At 41.0% G+C, this 24,876-nt stretch overlaps 1 protein-coding gene across 1 annotated transcript in view; it reads left to right on the plus strand.

Moving 5' to 3' along the window:
• BABAM2 (BRISC and BRCA1 A complex member 2) overlaps positions 1-24,876 on the plus strand; it is a 134,232-nt gene that overhangs the window by 8,160 nt on the left and 101,196 nt on the right. Inside the window, exons 4-6 of the mRNA XM_083732824.1 lie at positions 8,159-8,253; positions 20,891-21,085; positions 22,427-22,501. Of these exons, the coding sequence (XP_083588950.1) occupies positions 8,159-8,253; positions 20,891-21,085; positions 22,427-22,501 (365 nt within the window). The remainder of the gene's footprint in view (positions 1-8,158; positions 8,254-20,890; positions 21,086-22,426; positions 22,502-24,876) is intronic.

The following is a 24,876-nucleotide window of genomic DNA, read 5'->3' on the forward strand; positions in this document are numbered from 1 at the left end:
TTTTCCCATCTGGCAAGCCAAAATGATTGCCCTGATGGAGCGATGGTCTTAGCATGATGTTGTATTCCTCCCCATGTATTGTTAAGCTGCCTTGGGAGTTGTAAAGTTGAAGCGTGGGGTAACACATGTTTTAAATAAACAGATTAGAGGTGTTTCTGTTGCATCTTCTATATCTGTTAAAATATGCATGTGCATTGACTCCCTTTTACCAGTTTGTTAATCAACCTTGTCAAAGCTTCCAGGCTTTATGGAACTGGCTCTCACGATAGCAGCCATTGCAGCCCTTGTTCTGCATCCAAGAAATGCCTGGCTTGAGGAGAGAGTGCAGTGCAGGAAAATGGGGAGGCAAGATTGGATGAGGCACTGAAGGGCAGGTCTCCCCTCCAGTGCAGTCTTTCTAAACCGCGAGGGCTCGTCTCTCCTGCAGCTGACATGATCTGGCAGTTGGTCTAGTAGATCTGTCCCTGTTGCAGCTGGGGAATTAAAAAAAAAATCTGCCTGTGCAGCAAACCCAGTGGAGTCCCTTCTGGGGAAGGCATTTGGCCTTGAGGGATGTATGTCCAGGTCCTTAGTCCTGGGAGGTGGAGGAATTGAGCCTGGCAGGCAGGTTTCCAAAGGTCTCAGCTCTCTCCTGTGCAGTCATCAGTCTCTGGCAGTATGTGGGGCTCTGTTTTAAGAATAGGGGAGTTTCTAATTCTATTGATCTTTTTGGTTGCTTTTTGTGGACAGTTGTTGTTCTAATGGTGAAGCTTTTCTAGTAAGTGTCTGTTCTTCTGTACAGGCGTTGGTTGACAGATCTCAGTTTGGACTACATCACTCTCATACACTCCACATCACATCACTCTTAAAGTGGACCATAAACCAAGAAAGTGTTTTGAAGTCAGTGGGAGAAAGCAAGTGGGAAGTGGTCAGTGAATCACCCCCTAAGATCCAATCCAAACCTATTACATCAGTGGTGGAAACATCTAATTCAGTGGAGTTAAAGATGGCATCTTACATGATGTGGTAGCATCTGGTTTTGTGGGTTACCACTTTTGGAGTTCATTCTGTTGCCTGTGTGTGGTTTTATATTAGATTGAGATCTTTGAAACTGTTAATTGTGCAAGTCACATGAAAGAAAAATGGCATCACGAAACAAAGGAGCAAGTATAGCTTTTAATTTCTTTATTGCTGTAATTGAACAAATGTGATGCTCATTTCCTAAAAAGGCAATGAGTTGTTGGCATCCGTCTTTCTCAAGAAACAATGGGAGAGTGTGCCATTGAGGGTAAGGTCAAACCGTTGGTGAGTTACAGCTCCTGCTGTGGCTGTAGAGACTTATATGAGAGAGGCATGTTTTATTGCAGTTGGGGAAGATGAAGGCAACCAGTTTCACTGTTATTATATATTTCCCAAAAATTGTTTAATCTCAACCTCGTCTTGTGGCCCTTGGGTATATAGTTTTTTGAAATATCTCTGGAAGCACTTTCTGATCTCCGCGGGGTTCTGAATGTTCCTTCCCTCAATTTCTAGATTTGTGACTGTGTTTAATTTTTGTCTCCTCTTCAACTGCCAAGCTAGCAGTTTCCCACATTTATTCGCCGATTCAAAAGTTTTTTGTTTCATTAGTTTAATCTTCCACTCTATTTCCTGATTTATCAGTTTGGAATATTGTGCTTGGTGAAGTTTAATTTCTCTCAAAATCGGCTGTGACTTCGGATTTGATCTTAACTTCTTCTCTAGTTCTTTAATTTTCTCCAAGATCTTATCTTTCCTCTCATTTTGTATCCTTTTCTTTACAGCATTCTGTTGTATCAAGAACCCCCTCATCACAGCTTTGCTTGCATCCCAGATAGTTCTTTTTTCCACCGTAGTGTTCATATTTATCTCAAAATAATCCTTCAAAGCTTTTTGGGCCTTCTTAACGATCTCCTGATCTCTAAACAAATTGTCATTCATCTTCCATCTAAAGGAGCCGGTTGGTAATAATGTCATATCCATCTTCAGTGCGTTATGGTCGGAGCAGGTCTTTGGGCAGATTTCCACCTTTCTGACCTTGGGTGCCAGACCTCTAGTTATCCTTGTCGATTCTTGTCCAAGTCAGCTGGGCTTCAGAGAAAAATGTCCCTTCTCTTCCCAAGGGGTTCTTCGTTCTCCAAATGTCAATCCAATCCATATTGTCTGTCATTTCAAAAAAAGTCTTTGGTAGTCTGCCGTCTTTTGTAACATTTTGGCTTTGTGACTTATCCATGTTAGTTGATACGACCCCGTTCATGTCTCCCATCATAATGACGTTGTTATAGTCCAGATAGTCCAGCATAATCTCATGCAACTTCTTGTAAAATTCCGATTTCCCCTCGTTTGGTGCATAGATTCCTAATATCAAAATCTTCTCTCCTTGATGTTGTATCTCAATTGCCAAAATTCTTCCATATTCATCTTTAAATAAGAATTTAGGTGACAGGCTCTCTTTTACATATATCACCACGCCTCTCTTCTTTACTCTGTCTGAAGATATGAATTCCTGACCAAGTCTTTTATTTGTTAACACTTTTCTGTGGAGCCTAGTCACGTGTGTTTCTTGTAAACAAATAATGTCCAATTGTTCCTTTTTTAATATATGAAAAATTTTCCTCCTTTTTTCCGGGCTGTTGCAGCCATTTATATTCCAACTCAGAAGTTGCAGAGACATCCTGAATAAATCTGGTTATTTTTCTAGGGGTGGTATCTTGTTCGCTGGGTCTTCAGAGTCCAAGGGTGCAGGTACCCCTGGTGCTCCAGGCCCGGAAGGTAGATCAATTCCTTTTTGAAGGTCCTCTCCGTATGCCGACAGAAATTTATCTCTGTCTTCCAGTGTTCTAATTTTAACCTTCTTCCCTCTAAAAGTGAAAGATACTCCTTGGGGAAATTCCCACCTGAAGATAATTGAATTGCTCCTCAACAGTCTAACCAGTTCCAAATAGTCAGATCTAAGGTCCAGCAGTTGTTTAGGAATGTCCTTATAAATCTCAATTCTTTTGTCCGAAATGTCCAGTGACTTTTCGTAATGTAGGCCTAAAATCTTGTCCCTTTCCTCCTTTGATCTCAATACTATCAAACAGTCTCTGGGCTTCTCTTTCTTTATTAGTCTTCCAAGCCTAAAAGCTGATACAATTTTGAAGTCCTTTTCCTCTAATTTCCAGAACTTGGAAAATTCTTTAGTCAAAAACTCAGCTAAGTTACCTTCTTCCGCTTCTGGTACCGACCTTATCCTTAAGTTACTCTCCCTGTTTCACAGTTCTAACATAGACAGATAGGTCTGGTGTTCACCTACTTGTTTACCGAGTGGCCTTACCTCTTGTTCTAACTTTCCAAGTCTTTGGCTGGTATCCTCAGCCAATTTCTGATTTTCACCTGTAGCCTGAGTCAGTTCTCCAATTGCTTGTACATTCTGTGCTACTTGTCCAGTTAATCTATTTAGGCATTCTGTATTTTGATCAATTTTGGCTGTTTGTTCATCAGCTTTTTTATCCAAAGATTCCACTCTCTTATCCAAAGATTCCAATTTTTCAAAGATTTTCTCTAAAATAGATGCAGTTGCTCCTGAGGCCATATCTTCCAATTGTAGTTCCTCAGTTTCTCCCTCCCCTGCCCGTGGCAGAGAAGCAGCTTCCTCCTCAGAGGGCAAAGTAGGCACAGATGATCTACGTGTCTGTGAGGCTGCTGTTAAAGTTGTTAAAGTTGTTTGTTTAGCTCTTCCCCTCTTTCTTGCGCCACTCATTCCAAAGTTATATCAAAGTCAAGGTCACGCTGAGTTGTTCCCATGAGAAAGCAACAGCCCAGATGGTAACAGTCAAACAGGAGGCCGGGGAAACGCAAGTAGAATAATGTCACTGCTGTGAATCCCAAATCCTCTAGGGGGAGTTTAAAATGTCTTTGGGGAAGAGATTAAAGTCAAATTTAATGTCCAGGAACCTTCAATAATAAATTTTAGCAGAGTTAGTATTAGCAGCCACAATGTTTCAGACAGTGCGTACTGGTATTCCAAATGGTGCTTCAAAGTAACAAGTCCAAACTCCCTCAGATTGTTTCAAAGTTTAAGTTCAAAGTATCCAAACTCTGCAAACTGACTGCTCAGTTACTCAGGCAGCTCCAGCACCTGGGTTTCTTACTTAAATTGCAGTTCCAATAGAAGAAGGGTATCACCATACAGGTAAAAGCATAAAAGCATAAGATCCAAAAGCTTAAAGTCCTTATTCAGCTTACAAGGAAGTTCAGTAGGTGCTCAGATCCATTAGGTTAAAAGTTCTCTCTTTGCCTCCACTCCTCCAGCTCTTTGCTTTAAAGTTCAATGACAGCGGAAGACGGACTTCCTGTTTTTCGTCACTCCGCTTTCAGCCAAATTCAATATTTTTAAGTCCCGAATTTTTATAGAGTCCTTTATTACTCACGGGTTGTTGCTTTTCCGAATCAAGAATTCCAGGAAGAGAGGTCAGCGCTCACCGGCAACAGCAGCGCGGCTTCACACCGTTGATTGCGCAACGACCCACAGCGCCGCTACCCCCTCCCCGTTCCGGAGCCCCTTACGGGGTTCCTTCAACGTTTCGGGGGTTGCTCCTGGCGCCCGCCGGGTCCCGAGACCGCAGGCTTCTGCTGCCTGCGGATTTCCGATGCGGGTCTCCGCTTCGCCGTAGCGGACGACCCGTTCTCAACGGAGCTCCCTCTCCGTAGTTAGAAGAGGGCAGCCATTACCGTTCGCGCCGCCTCCGGAAGTCCTAGATTCCAATACTTCTCAGCCTCATCCAGCATGACCAATGGGTGATTGGAGTTGCAATCCAACAACATCTAGAAGGTCACATGTTTCTCACCCCTGGTGCCTTAAAACATTTGTGTGTGTGTGTGTGTGTGTGTGTGTGTATGAAGCTCAAAACAGCCAGGGTTGTACAGGGAGGCACAATGAGACCTCAGTTCAAACCCTGTTCATCATGGAGCTGTCTATATGATGTTTGGTATTTTAACCTAGCCTACAGTACAGGGTGGTGGTGAAGTTGGAGGTGACAAGACTGTGATGAACAAAATATTAAAACAATTACAAAGCAACAGGTGAGACCTGCCCCATGATGATTATTGTTGGGTCCTTATAGAATTGCAACAGTACCGAGAAAGAATATATTTCAGTGTTATGGTCTGCTGAATATAACAACTTCCCAAGATTACACATGCCTCTCTTTACAAATCCAGCAAGATTGGCAGCTAGTTTTTTTGAGTCAGATCTACTCAGATGAAAAATGGCAATCTATGCTAAGAGAGAATGCATATTTAAACCTATGCAAATATAGATGCGATATAGCTGCAAAGGAGCAGATGAAAAGTGTTAATATGTGGAAGCATTATGAATGACAGTGTTTGTGGTTCAGAACAAAATGTTTTTTGATGGGCAAAGGACATTCATAATTGGCACTTGTGGAAATTATTACTATAAGCAGGCAACAGTGTACAGGAACACCAAACATCCTGTTGCTAGATGTGTGGCTGTTATCTTTTGAAAGCAGAATAATTCTATGAAAAATGGTCACTGAATGTCGTAACAGGAACATTTTGAAGTGTTCATGGTTTTGTCTTGTGAGATTGGTGCTGAGTACAAGCTGAAGTGCCTACTTCCTTTGCGGCTAACCACTGCATCCTCTTTGTAAGAGATCAGTTTTCCTCCTCCAAATTATCATTCACAACAGCTGCCATACTTCAAATCCAGGTAGCTTATTCTGGTGTGTTAATCAGTTGGCATTTGGGAAGTACCACTGTTTTGACTTTTTCTCTCCCTGGAAGTCAATGGGAAAACTGAATTTACCGTGTTAGGAATTGACTTTGTGGCAACACAGTGAATCTTGTATTGAAACTGATAGCTAGTTTACACTGTTCCCTAATTGTTTAAAGTTCCTTGGCATTCAGATGTGAACAAATCCCTCCAAATTGCACGTTTATGTCACTTTGATTTATTGTCTGTCCTTGTTTCATAGTCTCTTGAACTTCATCAAATACCAATTTTGCCAAGGCTATCAATCCTCATTGTGATCTATTAAGAAAGATTAGCACTTTGCAGATGTAGTTTAGTTTATTCTTTGCTATGTTTATACTCCACTTTCCTGTTAAAACCAAAGCTGCTTGTAGTAGAAAATACAATATAATAAGCATATAATTAACAGAGCACAACCATATAAGAACCAGCAGTATTGTCATTTAAGTGATGCTTAAAAAACAGAGGCTTGGATTCAAGTAACCTTGAATCATTTAACCACAAATGAATTGTAATGAATACAATACAGTTACAATCTAGAATCGGGGGTCTACAACACAGTGCCCATGGGCACCATGACACCTGCAGAGTCTTCACTGGCACCCCCAGCCAGGGACCCATGCTCTGAACTTTCATTAAAAAATAGTATTTAGCCCTCCTAGTAAGAAAGTTAGGAAGTAAAAAGTGCAGGTATCCTTCTAAGTGATTTCTGTGAAATGAGCCAGCCTGACTGCTCCTGCTTGTCAGTGTTTTTAGGGTATGGGTAAGAGTTGGTTAATGGGTGGGTAAGAGTTGTTATTGGTGAGCTGTTTGCAATAGGAGTCCCTGGGGTTGTAAAGGGCTGCTGTTTCCTACTCCCATTTAGTGTGCTTTTTTCTGCTTTTATCTAATGTTCTAGTCCTTGGAATCTCTGTAGTTTGCCCTTCCTTTTCCATAGCAACCAGGATGCATCTTTAATGTGGCGGGATTGTCTAGAGTTCAGGTAGTCCCTAAAAGTAATTTTCTGCAAATAAGTGTGGGTGATATTAAAGAACCCTGCCCCCTTCTCACCAAAGGCAAAAACTTTGTAAAGAGGCTTAGTCATGTCTTCAGCTGTGCAGGAGCTAAAGATCAGGCACTCATTAAGATTTCACTGTACAGCTAATTTACAGTACCCTGGTATACATGTCTACTGAGAAGTACATCTCTTCGAGTTTAATGGGGTTTACTCTAAGGTACAGGATGGCAGCCTGGGCTTTGATTTAGTGTTGGCATTGAGGAATAAAGGGTTATTGTGCCTTTAACAGTATGTGTCAGGCAGAAATTCAACAGACCAAACCTTTTCTAGTATAGAAATACAATTTTGGGAAAAGCTTTACCCTGACAGTGCTCTCTAATTTTGTGTTCTGCCATCCTCCCCTCCCCCAAGCAGCCTTGCGCTATGACACACTCCCTTGGCTCCCAAAGCATGTTCTCAAAATTCATAATGTTCCCACTGGTCCACAAAGGTTGGCAACCTCTGATCTACCGTATATTGGAACAGCAAATAAGTTTCATACATGTGGGCAAAGAGGCAGGGAGGCAAAGCCTTGCACCCATATGTTCCTTATGTTTAAAATGTATATCTGACTAATTCTGTCCTCAAAGGCACCCAGGGAGCTTGAAAGATAACAAAACACACACACACACACACACAAAGAAGTAATAAGTAAGAGAACAAAAAGTTACAATTGAAGTGGGTTAGCCTTTGCTTCTCAAGGGTTCTCTGGAAGAGAGAAGCATTTTGCTTGTACTGTATCAGAAAGGATGCCAGGGAAGGGACCAGCTGAGCCTCCCTTGGGAAGCTGTTCTGTAATCTGAGGGCAATAAAAGAAACAGTACTGGGATTGCCTAAGCGAGCCTATGGTTGCAGAACATGAAACAGGGACTTGGGTGATGACCTGCGTACCTGGACAGGTACACGCTTGGCAGCAGGTGGCTCTTCATGTATCAACCTGCCTGGAAACCAGTTGGGAGTCACTGTGATAGATAGTCTTAGTCTGACCTCTGCATTGAGTTGCCTGCAATGAGATAAAGTGTCTAATAAATGTTAATAAAAATATCATCAATAATTCTAGACCAACTGCAGTTTCCAAATGGTCTTCAAAGGTAGCATCAATATTATATTATATGACAGGTTCATAGTAACATATTTTTTCCATTAGAACAGTATTTTAAGGAACCAATACATCTTCCGGACTAAGTTGTGGGAGACTTTTAAGTATAGAATTTATGTATACAAGTTGTCTTACAGAAAGTGCCTTAGATAATGCTAATAGTTTAGCCTCACCATGGACTTGCATTACAACTGAATGCAGTCAGTGTGTATAGACTTTTCTTTGCTATTGTGGTACTTAAGCTATTTCCTTACTTGTCTGCTTGTTTTAGGGGATATAATTTTTAATGCCTACTATCCAGAACTGCCTCCTGACTTCATCTTTGGGGAGGATGCTGAATTCCTTCCTGATCCCTCAGCTTTACATGTGAGTACATCTCTAGCGTTTTGTGTGCTGTCATTTATACAGACACCTACTTGGCTGCTTATCCATGGCCCTCAAGCTCTGGAATGACGTGTGTTCACCCACCTTCATATTGGCAAGCCTTGCCTGTGCTGGCAGGCATTTGGTGGTGGGGCTAAGTTGCTTATTTATTGCTTTAATTGTCGTTAGTGGATTCTTTGTATTATAATGTGTTCTGTATTTTTAACTGCATTTTGCTAATGATGTGGTTGAATTATTATAATTATAATTAATAAGTACCTTCAGCTATTGGTTGCAGCAGCGGGCAGAAAACGCACAAAACCAATTTAAAAAAGTCGAACTGAAATTTGCAAACCCAACAAAGATTTTCAGTCTTGCATTTTTGCTGCTCCCTTTATACATGTACGTTCTTTTATTATCCTAATGTAAATTAGATTTTGCCTAAATTTCGTGAATCAGGGTGCTGTCAATAGTTGGTCATTTTTTCTAAAGCATACCAATTGAATAATTGTGGTAACTGTTAGTTTTCGTAGAGAATACATTACAGTTAGCTAAAAACTGCAATCCTGGAGAGAGACTTCCATTGCCTGACAGAGTTGTGACATCTGCTGAAAAAGTTTGCATATTCCTCTGGGTTTTCAATACTTATACCTTTTTTTATATAAAAAAAAAAAGAAATCTGCTGCCACATGGCCCTTAAAGTGATCACATTGTAATCTTTCCTTTTCTGATGAGTTATCTGTTTTTCCTGCTACTGTTATTGAGCTGGACTTCCACTGTCACTTTTCTGCCTTTCATGATCAATCCATTTTTCATTTTTGTGGACCGCAACATTCTTGCCTTGAGACAGCAGGCCTTTCAAGGATAAGAAGGGTTTAGTTCTTATATGGGTAGGATATTGTAGCGGGGAACTCTGAGGAACTCTTTCCACATAACCATCTCTTGCAATCCTGGGAGTGGAGTCGTAGAGACCAAAGGCATGTAACAGTATTCATTCGTGAAGATTAGAAGTAGAGGCCATGGGAGACGTTTCTTCTGATGTCTTTAGCCCTCTCATTGTAAAACGCCTTGCTGTGGGCCTAATAATAGGTTAGACTTCCCTCTAATAAACATTGTATAGGTTTTAAGAAGGGCTAATTCTATAGTACAGAAAGTACTATTTGTGAGGGTGAGGTTCTGTATTCATACCTTGAAGCATGGACGTGAAGTGAAGGTGTACTCCAGGTTTCATCATGTTAGGCAACACTCTGAAAGCTGAAGATTTAAGTGTGTTGTAATAAGGATAGGCATGCTTTCAGGAAGGGAGGATGCAATAATCAAGTATGCTGGATGGATAGCCCTTCAAAAAAAAAATGGGATGTCATTGTCTAAGGTGGTAAACAGATCATCCCTCCCTTGAGGAACTGTTTTTGTTGCACTATGTTTATATTATGAAAAGAAACTACTCCATGGCTAGAGATAAGGATCTGGCCTCATCCAAGTAATACATTTATATAAATGCAGTAGCTTTATCCATATACAGTAGTGCAAAGCAAGGGGTAACTAGCATGTGGCTCTCCAGATGTTGGACTCCAACCCCCATCAGCCCCAGGAAGCATGACCAATGGTCAAGGAGGGGAATTCTAATCCAGCAATATCTGGAGGGCTGTAGTTTAGCCGCCCTATGCTAAGCCACAGTTTGTGTATGCAGCCAATGTTGAAGCTTAGCTAGGAGGCAGTGAGTCTCCTAGAAGCACATTTTGCAAGTTGAAAAGAAGTATCTTTCTAATTCCTGCCTTTTAATTTCATTTTTAAATGAGAAATCATTTAAATTAGCAATTCTGTGCCCTTTAGGTTCTAATTATTGGACCATAAGAATTTTTCCAGAGAGAAAGTAACTGCTTGCGAATGTGCAAGTAAAACATGTAATTTGTCTGATTAGTGCATGTCATTTAGGAAATAATTAGCTGTAGTTAATCCCCTTTAAAATATATATTTTTTCAGTTTGTAACTTCTGTTCTACTTGGAACAGAAATATCTTTCTTAGGAGGGTTCCTTTTTGTTTTTATTTTTCCTCTATATAGCAATACAGTTTGCCTTGATTTTTGACATTTTATAATTGGAAAAGGAAACCAATAATATGTTGTATTGGGATAGAAATTGTAAAACTTTTCTCATCTACACTTTCATCCAAAGTCTGCTTACTTAGAGGCAAGCTGATTTATAGGCGGCGACCATTTTGCGCTGGGGTTCTGTTCCTGGCCCCTGCGAGCATCTATAGAGAGCCCATCTTCTGGGTCCAAAAGGAGCCAGGCCAATTGGAGGTCGCTCATCAACTGAGCATGCAGAAAATAGTTGCCATCTGTATGTGAATAGCAATTACTTTTAAGTATAAGTTTGGTTGATCAAGTCTATTTCGGACTATGAAAACAAGAAATACTAGCCAACTATTGGTTGTGTACACTTAAGGGGACACACTGCATGGTTACAATTTGAATATTAAATAATTTGTAGTATATTCAGAGCTACTTTCATACATTACACAGAGACTCTGAGACTGCAGAAAAGAGCAACTAAAAGGATCAGTGAGCTGGAGTAATTCTCTATGAGGAAGGGGACTTATTTGGGGGGGAGGTTAGAGGACGTGTTAGAGGTGCATAAAAACTATGGCTGGTGCGGAGACACTGAATACAGATACAATTTTCTCCCTCTTTCATAATAGTAGAACCCAGGATTGTCCAGTGAAGCTGAATGAAGCGAAATTCAGGAAGGGCAAAAGAAGGTGCTATTTCACACAGAGCTTTTCAGTACAGAATTTGCTTCCACGGGATGTAGTTACGGCTACCAACTTGAACAGGAGGTTAGACCAATTCATGAAGAATATGGCTATCAGTGGCTACTAGTCAGGACTGAATACTATTTTCAGACTCAGAGGCAGTATGTTTTTGAATACCAGTTCCTGGAGAACATAAGCAGCAGAGTGCTGTTGAGCTCATGTCCTGCTTGTGGGCATTCCATAGGCATCTGTTTGGCTGCTATTGGGAACAAAATGCTGGACCAGATGGGCTTTTGGTGTGACCCAGCAGAGCTGCTCTTATGTTCTTATTGCCAAAGGGTTGGCCTATTCTAATTCCCCTGCCTACTACAGGTGTTTGCAAACACCTGTCTGTAACTTTCACATTTTTACATTTCAGGTGTATGTTTAAATATTTTAAGTGTGTGCCTAAAGCTGTAACATATAAACGGATTCTGATACTTCCCGTGAAGTGGACACTTTGGATATAAGTGGAAACAAATGCTTGTGGCTGAGAAGGTGATTAAATAGATGGAGAATGAAACAGTTATCAGATAAATATTAGTATTTTTCTGTTGGTTTATGAGCATTGGTACATATCAAAACTGCTTCAGAATAAAATGTTTTCGATAGACCTTTTATAGCAAATCTCTTTTGCTTACATGTTGAACTTGTACAGTATTTGCAATTAATCCGTGAAGAAAGGCTCTGCATAAATTTAATCTTATTAACTGCTATCAAGGGCTTGATTCTTGTGTTTCCTGACATTTATTTCCTTGACAATTATTGCACTTAATTCTATACTCCCTAAAAAAACACACACAAAAAAACAGTGCACCAACTGAAGATCTTGCTGTTTTCTGTAGTACAGCCAGAAAAAACAGTAGCAAGCTGTCTTCTTCAAAGTCACGTTCCTGGAAGATATTCCGGCAACCTGGATGCTTTAAGCACATTCTTAAGAAAAACAAGTTCCATTTAATTAAGAAATGATTTGCTTATTCTCTTAATGACAGGAACAAATTGCATCTTATGCAGATTGTTCCTGGTTTTAGAAAGAGATACCACGTGTATGGGAAAGATGTCTTACAGGCACACAAGCTCCATCCTGACAAGCATTGTCTTGACAGTTCAGATCTAGACTTCTAATGGCTGGTTAAATACCCTATGAGCCAAAACTAGCTGATTGAAATGGGTGGTCGCTAAGCATGTTGAGATGGCAGGCAGCAGTTCTGCTGAAGTCAGTTGTTGTAGGGCTGCAACTATGTGTCATCCGCCATGGTAGCAATAAGTAATATTGGTTGCTTCCTTTTAGAATGGAGTACTGTTCTCTCACTATGATTGAGCTGCAATAATTTCTAAGTATTCAGTTTTCCTTTTCTTGCCCTGAGTGGTTTTTAAAAAGTGGAGGCTAGAGGGGATGCACTTCAGTATGCTTTCCAAAGCCATAGGAGTGGGCTGGAAATCAAAATAAATAAAATACCCAGTAGCATGTTTTTTTTTTGTCTGTATAAGATGGATGATGCAACTTGTCATTGCATATGTGAACTTACCTGCTGTGTATTTGGTGTGGTTAATTGTTTCTAACCAATTTGAATTAGCCTGATCCTCTATTCCCTTTTCCCCTTTCCTCTTCTATGAAGAAACCCTTTCTGGGACCCCACATTTAAATTCTTCCCCGGTCTCCTTGCTGGCCCTAGTAGGACCAACTTGGCCAGTTAGCCCTTGTGATCATTTGATGTCTACTGATTGGGTCCCCCCCCAAAAAAATGACCCCTGAATTTTTGAATTTCATTGAGATTGTTTCTGCATTTTATGCTGTATTTTATGCTGTTTTAAAGTCGCATTTTAATCAATGTTTTATATTTGCTGTTAGCTGCCCTGAGCCTGGTTTTTAAACCATGAAGGGTGGGGTATAGATAAAAAATAAAAATAAAAAAATGCCTTACGGGCTCTCATGTAATATGAAACATTCCAAAGTGCACATGGTTAGAAAGTCCTGTTGAGTTCATTGTGTTACTTCCAGGTAATTCTGCTCAGGAACACACATATATAGGAACATTAATAAATAAAATAAGTAGTATCTGGAAACCTGGGGCGTGATATAGCCAAAGCAGCTGAGCACTTTTAAGCCTCCTTGAAGGTATGAAGAAGCATATGTTGAATGCTCTTCGCTTGAAATTACTAGGATTTGAAAGTGCTTGACATCTTTGGCTGTATTGTGCACATAATATTTTGGTTGATGTTAGAATCATAGAGTTGGAAGGGTCCTCAAATATAATCTAGTCCAACCCTCTGCCTATTCAGGGCAAAGGTACAGTTGCTCAGCTCAGTAAATATTTCTATATTTATACCAAAAATCCTTCTTTGCCTAACATAGGGCTCGTCCACAGTTCCCTTTTGCCTTACACGCATTCTAGGCACAGCTCCATCTTTTCCTAGTCTATGTCCCGCTATTGTCCCCAGGAAAACTCGCTCTTTAATGCTGAATCAAAACAAACAGCAATTAGAGTCTTCCACGGAATGCCTTTTGCTCCCATTCGCTGGTAAAGAGTGGGTTTTCTGATCCCGACTGCAGTCAACTGTTGTATTAATAGAACCAAAAGAGAGAGATACTCAGTGTAACCCCTAGTTAGTTAACAGGTATATTAAGAAGTAGGTGATTAAAATAAATTATTTTCAGAAAACAATATTGTATGCATGCATATGAGGAGTTAATGGCATAAATCCTAGAACTCAAGGGATAGCTCAAATGGCCTCAATTTCTTCTAGAGGCAAATAAAGCACACAGCAACTATAAAAGACATGTGAGGACTCTTAAATATGACTATAGAGCAGAAGAGAGGTTGTCAGTACCGTGCGTGATTGTGTGTTGCAGCTCTCACAAGTGCGAGAACCAAGCAACATTTCCTTCTGACTTTTCTTCATGGTCTCATGCAACAGCAAACCCAATGGTAGGCTGCTTCCCATGGCAGAATATTTTCTGTTTCATAGAACACATGCCTGTAGTAAAATATTGTTAAATTGGTGGTGTGGCAATATTTGATTGGCAACCCATAGTAAAATATGTATTAAATGCAATTAATCGGAACAGCATTAAAATAGTATTCCAAATCTAAAATTGCTGTACTCTTCCATAGAAATGTTATATAGTTTTATGAATTAAGACTTGCCACTATACACTTCCTCGCTTGCTGTATGTTTATAAAAGGCAGAAATTACACTGATGTTTTCCAACCTTGATGGTTTTTAATTCATCAGTATATCAGCCTCGGTCCAGTATATCTGAAGGAGCGTCTCCACCCCCATCGTTCTACCCAGACACTGAGGTCCAGCTCCGAGGGCCTTCTGGCGGTTCCCTCACTGCGAGAAGCCAAGCTGCAGGGAACCAGGCAGAGGGCCTTCTCGGTAGTGGCACCCGCCCTGTGGAACGCCCTCCCACCAGATGTCAAAGAAAAAAACAACTACCAGACTTTTAGAAGTAATCTGAAGGCAGCCCTGTTTAGGGAAGCTTTTAATGTTTGATGCATTACTGTATTTTAATATTTTGTCGGAAGTCGCCCAGAGTGGCTGGGGAAGCCCAGCCAGATGGGCGGGGTATAAATAAATTATTATTATTATTATTATTATTATTATTATTATTATTATTATTATATCTACCTAACCAAGTCAACTTAATATCTGTTACATCACCCACAGCAGCTCTTAAAGAGTCAGTGTGGTGTCGTAGTTAAGAGTGTTGGACTAGAACCTGGGAGACCAGGGCTCCAATCCCTGCACAACCATGAAACTCACTGGGTGACCTTGGACCAGTCACTGCCTTTTCAGCCTGACCTACCTCATATGGTTGTTCTTGGAATTAAATGAAAAGGAGGAAAACCATGTATGCCGCCCTGAGCTCCTTGGAGGAAAAGGTGGGATAGAAAACCAGTCATTCAACTTGCAGTAAGAAAATCCTTGCTGCTCTCCTCTGCTGAGAGGGTGGATTATCCATTGAAACATACCACGTTTAAGGGGGCATGTTCAGTGGAGGAGAGGCCAAGCTAATACAAACAGGAACTGAGTAGAAAAACAAACTGTCTCTTGTGCACTGTGGATTTTCAAGGGGATATTTACTGAGACCTTTTGTGGTAAGGTTACCAGACGTCCCCGTTTCCTGGGGACAGTCCCTGGATTTATACATCAGTCCCCATACAAAATCCATTGAAGTTGAAAAATATTCTCTGATTCATTGAACAAAATCTGGTAACCTTCTTTTGTGGGCACCATGGGAGGGACTGGTGGACACACTGACACTTGGCAGGTGCCATGTTGGTGACCTCCATTGTATAACATCAAAGGAGGATACAGTCTTTTGTGACTGTGATGCCTAGCTTCCCTTTTTTTTTTTTTAAGGAAATGGAAGTCTGGTGAAACATAGCTAACTAAAGTTTTACCCAACTCGTGGTTTTACTCCTTTTTTTAATATTAGCGTATGAATTCAAGAGATGGATTGCTTCCTGGAATCTTACCCACTTGAAAGCATTTGCTAAAGGCAGAAAAACTGTCTTCAGTCATACTGCCCTAGAATGTGCCAGGAAAGAAGGTAGTCATCTGCAGGATTCTTCTGCCAGTGTGTGTTGCCATATCTGTGGTACTGCACAATCAGCTATACCGTATTTCTCTGTGTTGAAGATCTGGAAACTGTGCTAACCTGTATCTGGTACCATTGCTTTTCTCATCTTGCTGGAATAATGATGCTGGCACAAATATTTCTCATTGCAGTTTGTACCTTACTTTGGTTCCTGATGCAGAACAGTAGTATAAGTAACTGAGGTTACACTTCTAAGGGTGGGTTTTATGTGAGTGTGGTCAGGAGAGTGTGTGTGGCTCTTTGGCCAGACATAGTATAGTGTGACTTTTGTGTGCAGATTGGGCAAAAAAAGTTTATTAAGAGGCTATAAGAACTGACAACATGAAGAAATGGTTCTTCCAGTGTTATGTTTTCCTTCTGGCCGCTGTTCTTATTTCATAGAATCATAGAGTTGGAAGAGACCACAAGGGCCATCGAGTCCAACCCCCTGCCAAGCAGGAAACACCATCAGAGCACTCCTGACATATGGTTGTCAAGCCTCTGCTTAAAGACCTCCAAAGAAGGAGACTCCACCACACTCCTTGGCAGCAAATTCCACTGTCGAACAGCTCTTACTGTCAGGAAGTTCTTCCTAATGCTTAGGTGGAATCTTCTTTCTTGTAGTTTGGATCCATTGCTCCGTGTCCGCTTCTCTGGAGCAGCAGAAAACAACCTTTCTCCCTCCTCTATGTGACATCCTTTTATATAGTTGAACATGGCTATCATATCACCCCTTAACCTCCTCTTCTCCAGGCTAAACATGCCCAGCTCCCTTAGCCGTTCCTCATAAGGCATCGTTTCCAGGCCTTTGACCATTTTCGTTGCCCTCCTCTGGACACGTTCCAGTTTGTCAGTGTCTTTCTTGAACTGTGGTGCCCAGAACTGGACATAGTACTCCAGCTGAGGTCTGACCAGAGCAGAATACAGTGGCACTATTACTTCCCTTGATCTAGATGCTATACTCCTATTGATGCAGCCCAGAATTGCATTGGCTTTTTTAGCTGCCGCGTCACACTGTTGGCTCATGTCAAGTTTGTGGTCAACCAAGACTCCTAGATCCTTTTCACATGTACTGCTTTCCAGCCAGGTGTCACCCATCTTGTATTTGTGCCTCTCATTTTTTTTTGCCCAAGTGCAATACTTTACATTTCTCCCTGTTAAAATTCATCTTGTTTGTTTTGGCCCAGTTCTCTAATCTGTCAAGGTCGTTTTGAAGTGTGATCCTGTCCTCTGGGGTGTTAGCCACCCCTCCCAGTTTGGTGTCATCTGCAAATTTGATCAGGATGCCCTTGAGTCCATCATCCAAGTCGTTGATAAAGATTGTTGAATAAGACCGGGCCCAAGACAGAACCCTGTGGCACCCCACTAGTCACTCTTCTCCAGGATGAAGAGGAACCATTGATGAGCACCCTTTGGGTTCGGTCAGTCAGCCAGTTACAAATCCACTGAGTGGTAGCATAGTCAAGACGGCATTTTACCAGCTTCTTCACAAGAATATCATGAGGCACCTTGTCCAATGCCTTGCTGAAATCAGGGTAGGCTACATCCACTGCGTTCGCTTCCTCTACTTTGACAAAAACAAATTAGTTATATGTAATGGCTAGGATCCAAAATATTCGGGGCCAAAAAATGTGCACAAGTTTGGTTGTCTGTGAGTGCATTCCTGCTCCTCCGCCCTAGATTTACAGGAGCTCATTGAAAGTCATCTCCCTACTGCCTGCCATGTTTATTCTTTTAACTTTCTGTTTTGCAGCTGATCACAAATCTCTTGATAAGCTGGTAGTTCTAAATGACCGTTTTAAGAACAGGGTCGTTTTGTTTAAATCAAAGCCAATTAAATCAACATGAAAAAGGCAGAAGAAAATTGTTTTAAATCATGTGTTTCCTGAAGAAATTTGCATTTGGTTCCTATAACAATTTGAACTGATTGGTTTGCAGCAGCAGCATGGAGCCGTTCTATTTCCTGGTTTGTTTTAGCCATGCAGCCCACATGACTCTTGTGCCACAAAACTGTGTCATTTTAGATAAGGGAAACAATTGTGAAATTAACAGATCATTGGCTTGTCTCTCTTTCTGCATAGAAAGAGATGATAAGACTATCTTAATTGTCCAGAACGCTACAGAAACAGGGCTTGGTGGTTTGCCCAGTAATGCTTGGCCTTCATCTTTATACATACACCCACCGATGTTTGTTCTTTTTATATGGAAAAGCAGTTTTTAAATTAATACACTTCGGATTATAAAAGCAGACTTCGACATTTCAAGTTCTGACTTCAGTTAAAACCAGGATATTTTTTTTTTTCAAAGAGACACTTAACTTAAATGTTTAAAATATAGGAGTCTGACATAAAATAAAGATTCTCATTGATTCCCCCCCAACTTTGATTCTTATGTGTTTGTACTTCATTATCAGATTCAACATCATTTTCGTTTATCCTCCAAGTAATTTTTCTCTTATGACTTACTTTAAAAAAAATATAGTTAATGTTGGAACAAAACAGCTATCTTGTGAGATGATTTTTATGTCTAAAACTGATGTGTTAGGGTGAAGCTATTTGAAAGCTCTGTTCTGATGCAATATTGTTCAGCTTGACAAGAATAACCCTGCTGTCGGAACAAGACCAAATGACGGCTTCCTCTTTCTGCTTTCCCCCCCCCCTAAATGTTTGTTAGTTGTTTTTAAAAAGCATATATGGGTGTGATTTTCTGTCTCATTAGTGCTTGGGAAAAATACTCCACTCCAATGTAGGACAGTTATTAAAACGTTGGTCATTTCCTTTAACACAATACTAGTGATGCAACACAATAGAAAAAAGTGGGGGGAGAAGGCATTCCCATTTCTCATTAAAATGATGTCAGCCCCTACTGGCACATTCCATCCTTCAACTTTCTGGGAAAGCTGTTTGCTTAAAGGCTTGTGGAAAGGAAATAGCAACTATGCAGAACACGTCTGCTTGCTTGATTTTTGACCTTGTGATGCAAGATTGATTTCCTACACGATATGCTGTGGGCTTAGCTGACAAAATCTGATAAAAGTGAACTTTCTAATCAGTTGATCTGTACAACACCTCGATAGCCATTGCACCTAATTACCAGTTCTTAAATCACAGTATGTGGCAAGGATCACAGGCCTTCTCACACTGAAAGATTCCAGGCATCTCCTCTACTTAATGTGTAACTGAAAAATAGCCTTGGTGCCTACTTACTCATGTTGATTGCCTGTTCCCCATACTTTCCTCCCCTCTCCTATGTTCTCCCCTTCTAATAAAATTTATATTTGTAAGCACTTCTAAGCAAGGACCTGCCCTCTTTTCACTCTGCAAAGTGCCATGTGCATTACACTATAGTAGTAGCAGCAGCAACAGTAGTAGTAATAATAATAATAATAATATGTTGTATTCATGGAGTGCTAAGGAGATTGTACCATTAGCTCAAGTGTTCCTACTTGCCTGACAGAACAATCTCTCATGTGATTTCCACACACACACTTCTGGAGGATTTTCCAACTCTTTGAAGCAGATTTGGGAAATACATATGGGAGTGGCAGAAGTGAGAAGTCCCTTTGCAATAGTAGGAATCTTTGTGCTGGCTTCCGCTAATGCAACAAGTTACTATAGTTGAACACGGCCCAGCGTTTGTCTAGAGTTCATCTTCTTCCTTGGTGATACTGAAGGCACAATTTCTCCAGCTTTTCATAAAATGTCACACTGTCGATAGAACCTAATTCTATTTTATCTTTTAAACATTTAGGCTTATATTTTATTTTTGTCCTTGAGTCCTTCCTATCTTTGAAAGATTGAATAAACTCTAGTTTCTCCCATAAATCAAATGCTCCTTGTCCAGGGCCTTATAGGAGACAGTGGAGCAAAGATCACTTTATTTCTCTGAATTTCTAATGCTGAAAGTACCGTATTTTTCGCCCTATAAGACACACTTTTCCCCCTCCAAAAATGAAGGGGAAATGTGTGTGCGTCCTATGGGGCGAATACAGGCTTTCCCTGAAGCCTGGAGAGCGAGGGGGGTCGGTGCGCACCGACCCCTCTCGCTCTCCAGGCTTCAGGAAGCTATCCACTAGCCGTGGGAGACCCAGTTCTCCCAAGGCTAGCGGAGACCTTGCTGGCACCCAGAAGCTTGGGGCGTGCTGAGCTCCCCTCGCCCCAAGCTTTGGGATTAGCGTAGCACTCTGCTAGCCCTGGGAGAGCCGCGTGGCTCTCCCATGGCTAGCGGAGACCTTGCCGGCACCCAGAAGCTTGGGGCGCGCTGAGCTCAGCACGCCCCAAGCTTTGGGATTAGCGCAGCGCTCCACTAGCCCTGGGAGAGCCGCGTGGCTCTCCCATGGCTAGCGGAGACCTTGCCGGCACCCAGAAGCTTGGGGCGCGCTGAGCTCCGCTCGCCCCAAGCTTCGGGATTAGCACAGCGCACCTGGGGAGGAAATAGAATTTTTTCCCTTTATTCCCCCCCCCCAAAAAAAAACTAGGTGCGTCCTATGGGCCGGTGCGTGCTATGGGGCGAAAAATACGGTAAATTACTCCCTTTAGTATAATGTCAATGCAGGTTCTTCCTCAATTAGGTAGAGAGAGAGAAATCTTTTTAATCTGTCTTGTATTCTCCCTAAGTTTTCATTTTAGCAGGCATTTGACTTGAGCTTCTAACTGAACTGCTCCCATGCTCTTTTAAGCAAGTGAAATGACCTACAGCTTGGTCTAACTCGAAACCTTTCCTTGGTCAGGCAGTGAAAAAGCAACTACAGTCATACCTCGTGTTGCATTAGGTTCATGTTGCGTCTTTTCGGCTTCCGAACGTGGCATGCACAGAAGCGTTCTGCACACTTTGCACATGTGCAGAAGCGCTCTATCACGCTCCACGCTTGCACAGAAGCGCTGCTCTAGTTGCAGACTTTTTGGGGTGCGAACGGCACCCCAGAATGGATTGTGTCCGTAACTAGAGGTACCACTGTATACAGGTATACTGTATACAGTGGTACCTTGGGTTAAGAATTTAATTCATTCTGGAGGTCCGTTCTTAACCTGAAACTGTTCTTAACCTGAGGTACCACTTTAGCTAATGGGGCCTCCCACTGCCACCGCACCACCGCCATGTGATTTCTGTTCTCATCCTGAAGCAAAGTTCTTAACCCGAGGTACTATTTCTGGGTTAGCGGAGTCTGTAACCTGAAGCGTCTGTAACCCAAGGTACCACTGTATTAGTATTCCTGTTTTTATGAATTAACTTGGTCATTGTCTCAATTCATTACACAGAACTTGGCCTCATGGAATCCGTCAAACCCAGAATGCCTGCTGCTTGTTGTAAAAGAACTTGTTCAACAATATCACCAGTTCCAGTGCAGCAGACTTCGTGAGAGCTCTCGCCTCATGTTTGAATATCAAACATTGCTTGAAGAACCTCAGTATGGAGAAAACATGGAAATTTATGCTGGCAAAAAGAACAACTGGGTAAGTGGTTGTAAGTCTACTAGCAAAATAATATAGAAATCTTTTCTTCATGGGGACTGTAACCATTGATTTGGAAAGGTTATTTGTGCTAGGCGTGTGGCTCTTAAAGTATGTGAGGTGTCCTCAGTTTACCTTCCTTGTCCTCAGCCTAACTTCCTTGACCTCAATTTACCGTCCTTGCTGTCTACTCCCTCTTTTGTTCTTTAACTCTGTTGCTCTGCTAATTTAGAGGCAAACAGATGTAGAGAAAAGGATTGCAGCAGTTACTGGCAGGCAACCATTTTCAGGAGGATGGGGTCGAAGTGTTGCCCCCCCCCCCTTCATGAAGTGGCTTTCTGTGAAAACGAATTACTGACTGGGCTGCAGTTTGCACAGTGCTGTCTGATGTACATCCTTCAGAGTTTTTCTTTTAGGTTTACTGTTCATAGATGGGTGTTGAAATAACATAGCAAAGAATACAAATGCTTCAACTCACTTTAGCCTGTCCCTGCAAAAAGTATTATCAGATAATGATGAGTATAATGTGGAAGGTCCAGCTGCATAATATATGATCTGCTCTCCAGATATTGTTGAACTGCAGGTCCCTCTATCCCTTACCAGTGGTCGTGTTTGCTAGGGCTAATGGGAATTGTCTTTATTCGGGCCTTTTGCTATGTGAATTTCTCGGCTTCTGCATTTCTGTGCACTGCTGCTTTGTTGTTGACTTTTTATTTTTTGTTTTTAAACATAAGTTGTAATTGTTTTAACTGTGACATATTTGCCCTTGGACTATCTGATGATGGAAGAGAGCTTACAGTATCCATCAAATAAATAAATAAATAAAAACCATTTGGAGGGCACCTAGTCTAATATAATTACAGTGGTACCTCCGTCTAAGAACAGCCCTGTTTACAAACAATTTGGTTTACGAACTCTGCAAAACCGGAAGTAGTGTCCCAGTTTGCAAACTTTACCTCGGTCTAAAACGGAAGCCAAACGGTGGAAGGGCACCGGTGGCGGGAGGCCTCATGAGGGAAAGCGTGCCTCAGTTTAAGTATGGTTTTGGTTTAAGAACGGACTTCCAGAATGGATTAAGTTCATAAACTGAGGTACCACTGTATTTGTTGTCATAAGGGTGTTCCGAGTACCTTTCCTTCCATGTTCTGCTAAGACACGTTTGTGTACTACTTACTAAACTATAAATATATTCTTGGCTTCATTCATGGCTAGAGTGAGCTCTCTAAATTGTTAGGAAAGCATTAGGAAACTTCCAAAAAGTTTGTTGTACGATTCCGGCTGTTGCTTCTGCTGTACAGTGATATTGCTCAGCATAGGTCTCACTATTTTTTCTTCACTTGACAGACTGGTGAATTGTCAGCTCGTTTCCTTCTGAAATTGCCGGTGGACTTCAGCAACATCCCCACTTACCTTCTCAAGGTAATGATTCACCACAGTGTTAGCTAGCCTGTTATTCTGTGGAATAATCTGAATTGATGAGACATTCGGCATTCAAATTATTCTAATCTGCTTGGAACAAGTGATAGTCTAGCATTTTAAAATATGTTTTTAATTTGTACATGGGGGCACTGCTACTAGAATGATTTTGGATAATACTGATGATTGGACTCAGATTCCAATGTGATTAGTGACTATCTGCAGCCACACTTTAAAATTCATTCTACATTCATTTCTGGTCCCTGCTGTCTACTTTGGCATACTTTCCAAGAAGAAATGAAATGAGTTTAATTACCAGAGTGAGCATACAGTCTTTTTAAAATTTACAAACAGGCCTTTACTAGTTTTCAGCGTGACACCTAATATCTGACTAGACTTAAAATCAGAAGAGTCTGGTTAAGCCTTTGAAATTTAGTCATTGCATCAGCAAGCCAACTGAGGGGGTGGTGCCCATAGGAACTTTCCTATCGTTATTACAGCTCAAGCTACTGAATTAGAGCCAAGGAAATTGCCTCTGTTCACTTTTAAATATATCCTTAAGTAAACAGGGAGTGAATATACAGAATTTAGATAATTACCAAACTTATGCTTGACAACTCTGCAGAGCTAGAGAAAGAGTGGGAGTTTGCATGAAGGAATATAAAACACAGTATGACTGTCAAAAGGACTGGTTCACATGTAACACTGAACCATGGTTAAGCACTACATAGTCAAGCAACAGCAAAGGCAGTTGAATCATCAGGCCTACTCATCTCCCCACTGTGTGACCAGGAGGAGATTCTTCCCATTTCAAAGAATCTTAGCTTAGCATTAAGTGCAAAATGAAGTTGGCTTATGTAGGAAGTAGTCATCAGTTGTTGTAGGCCAGGTTCTGTAACATCTACGCTGAGATTTGAAACTGAAAATAAACACAGCCGAAAATCTGCTCCCAGACATGCAAGTGGGAGAAGGGGAAATCATTTGACTCTGAAGCTGTGCTTTGACTTGCTGAGGCTCATCCATGTGGGGCTAAACCATGGCTTGGCATTGCGTGCAAATCAGCCCAAGAGCTTGAAGGAGAATTTATGAAAAAATACACTGGGTAGAATATGTTATATGGAAATGAGGAGATGCAACCAAAGATCAATAATTAAGTTGGAAGTAAAATCCCATGTTCACATCATATAAATGATGCTGCCCCCAATATCGGGCAAAACAAAAATGTCTTTACCTGGCACTGAGACGATGACAGAGTTGGTACCAGGTGAGCCTCTGGAGTGGGTCTGAAGAGAGCTCTTGAAGCCTTTTTAGTTTGCTTGGAAGCTTTCGTGGACTATTGGTAAACTGCATGCATGCTATCCTTTCAATGATGAAAGAAACAAGGGAAAGCTAGCCAAGTTTCCCCATGTTTTGGACACATATTGTAATCTTCCAAGACTGGATTCCTGTCAGTGCTCATTTGACACTAAGTCTATAGTCCTCTACTGAGAGTAATCCCAGTTGAATTCAGTGTGGCTGACTTCTGAATAGATATGCATAGTTTTGAGCTCTAATTTATTTAATTTAAATCATTTCTGGCATCTCCAGCAAGTTCATTCTGTAGAATCGTAAGTGATAGGAAATGTGTTTTGTTGAAACACAGATTGGAAGATACTAACGTTAAGCTGTTATCAGAAATCAGTGTTAGGAAATCAGATGGCAAAAGATATATTTAGGAAATAATCTGGGGTATTGTACTGGGTAAGATGTAAATTCTTGACACTGAAAATATTTCTGTTCACCTCCAGAATGAAATAATTAAGCGATAAGTATTATAGTCCAAACAACTCTTCACATTTATATGAATTGAGTTTATTGAGTCTGCAAACTGTGTTTCCAACTGAATAATGTGTGGGGGTGCATGTTTTCATAATGAAAGCTCACGTTAATGGTCTTACAAATGAATGGGGTCAGTTCTAGAAGAGTACAGTGAATTAACTTCAATAATTTTTTCTATATGTACAAGGTACTTTTGCCACCTTACCTTACATTTTGTAGATACTAATTTTGGATGGTTTCACAAAGGGAAAATAACTCCTGGAAGGAGCTTTTTACTGTATTGTTTCTTCAGCAGTTGTAAAGGTCCAACAATTTAAAGAACCTTGGAAATTAAATATCTTCCCCCTGCTATTTCTTCTAAATTCTATTTATGCAGTCAGTACAACTGTAATTGCTGAGAACTGATTGGAACCATGCTGTCTGCAGTCCAACTCAAAGAAATATATGCAGCCTTATCAAATAAGTTATGCTTTTATGACTGCTGAAATGAATACCCAGAAGTGCAATAAAATTTTAATATATTTTTCTGCCTGAAATTAAATACTTGATTTACTGTTTGA

The sequence above is a fragment of the Podarcis gaigeae genome (genome assembly GCF_964106915.1).
Source record: "Podarcis gaigeae genome assembly, chromosome: 3".
NCBI classification, from domain to species: domain Eukaryota; kingdom Metazoa; phylum Chordata; class Lepidosauria; order Squamata; family Lacertidae; genus Podarcis; species Podarcis gaigeae.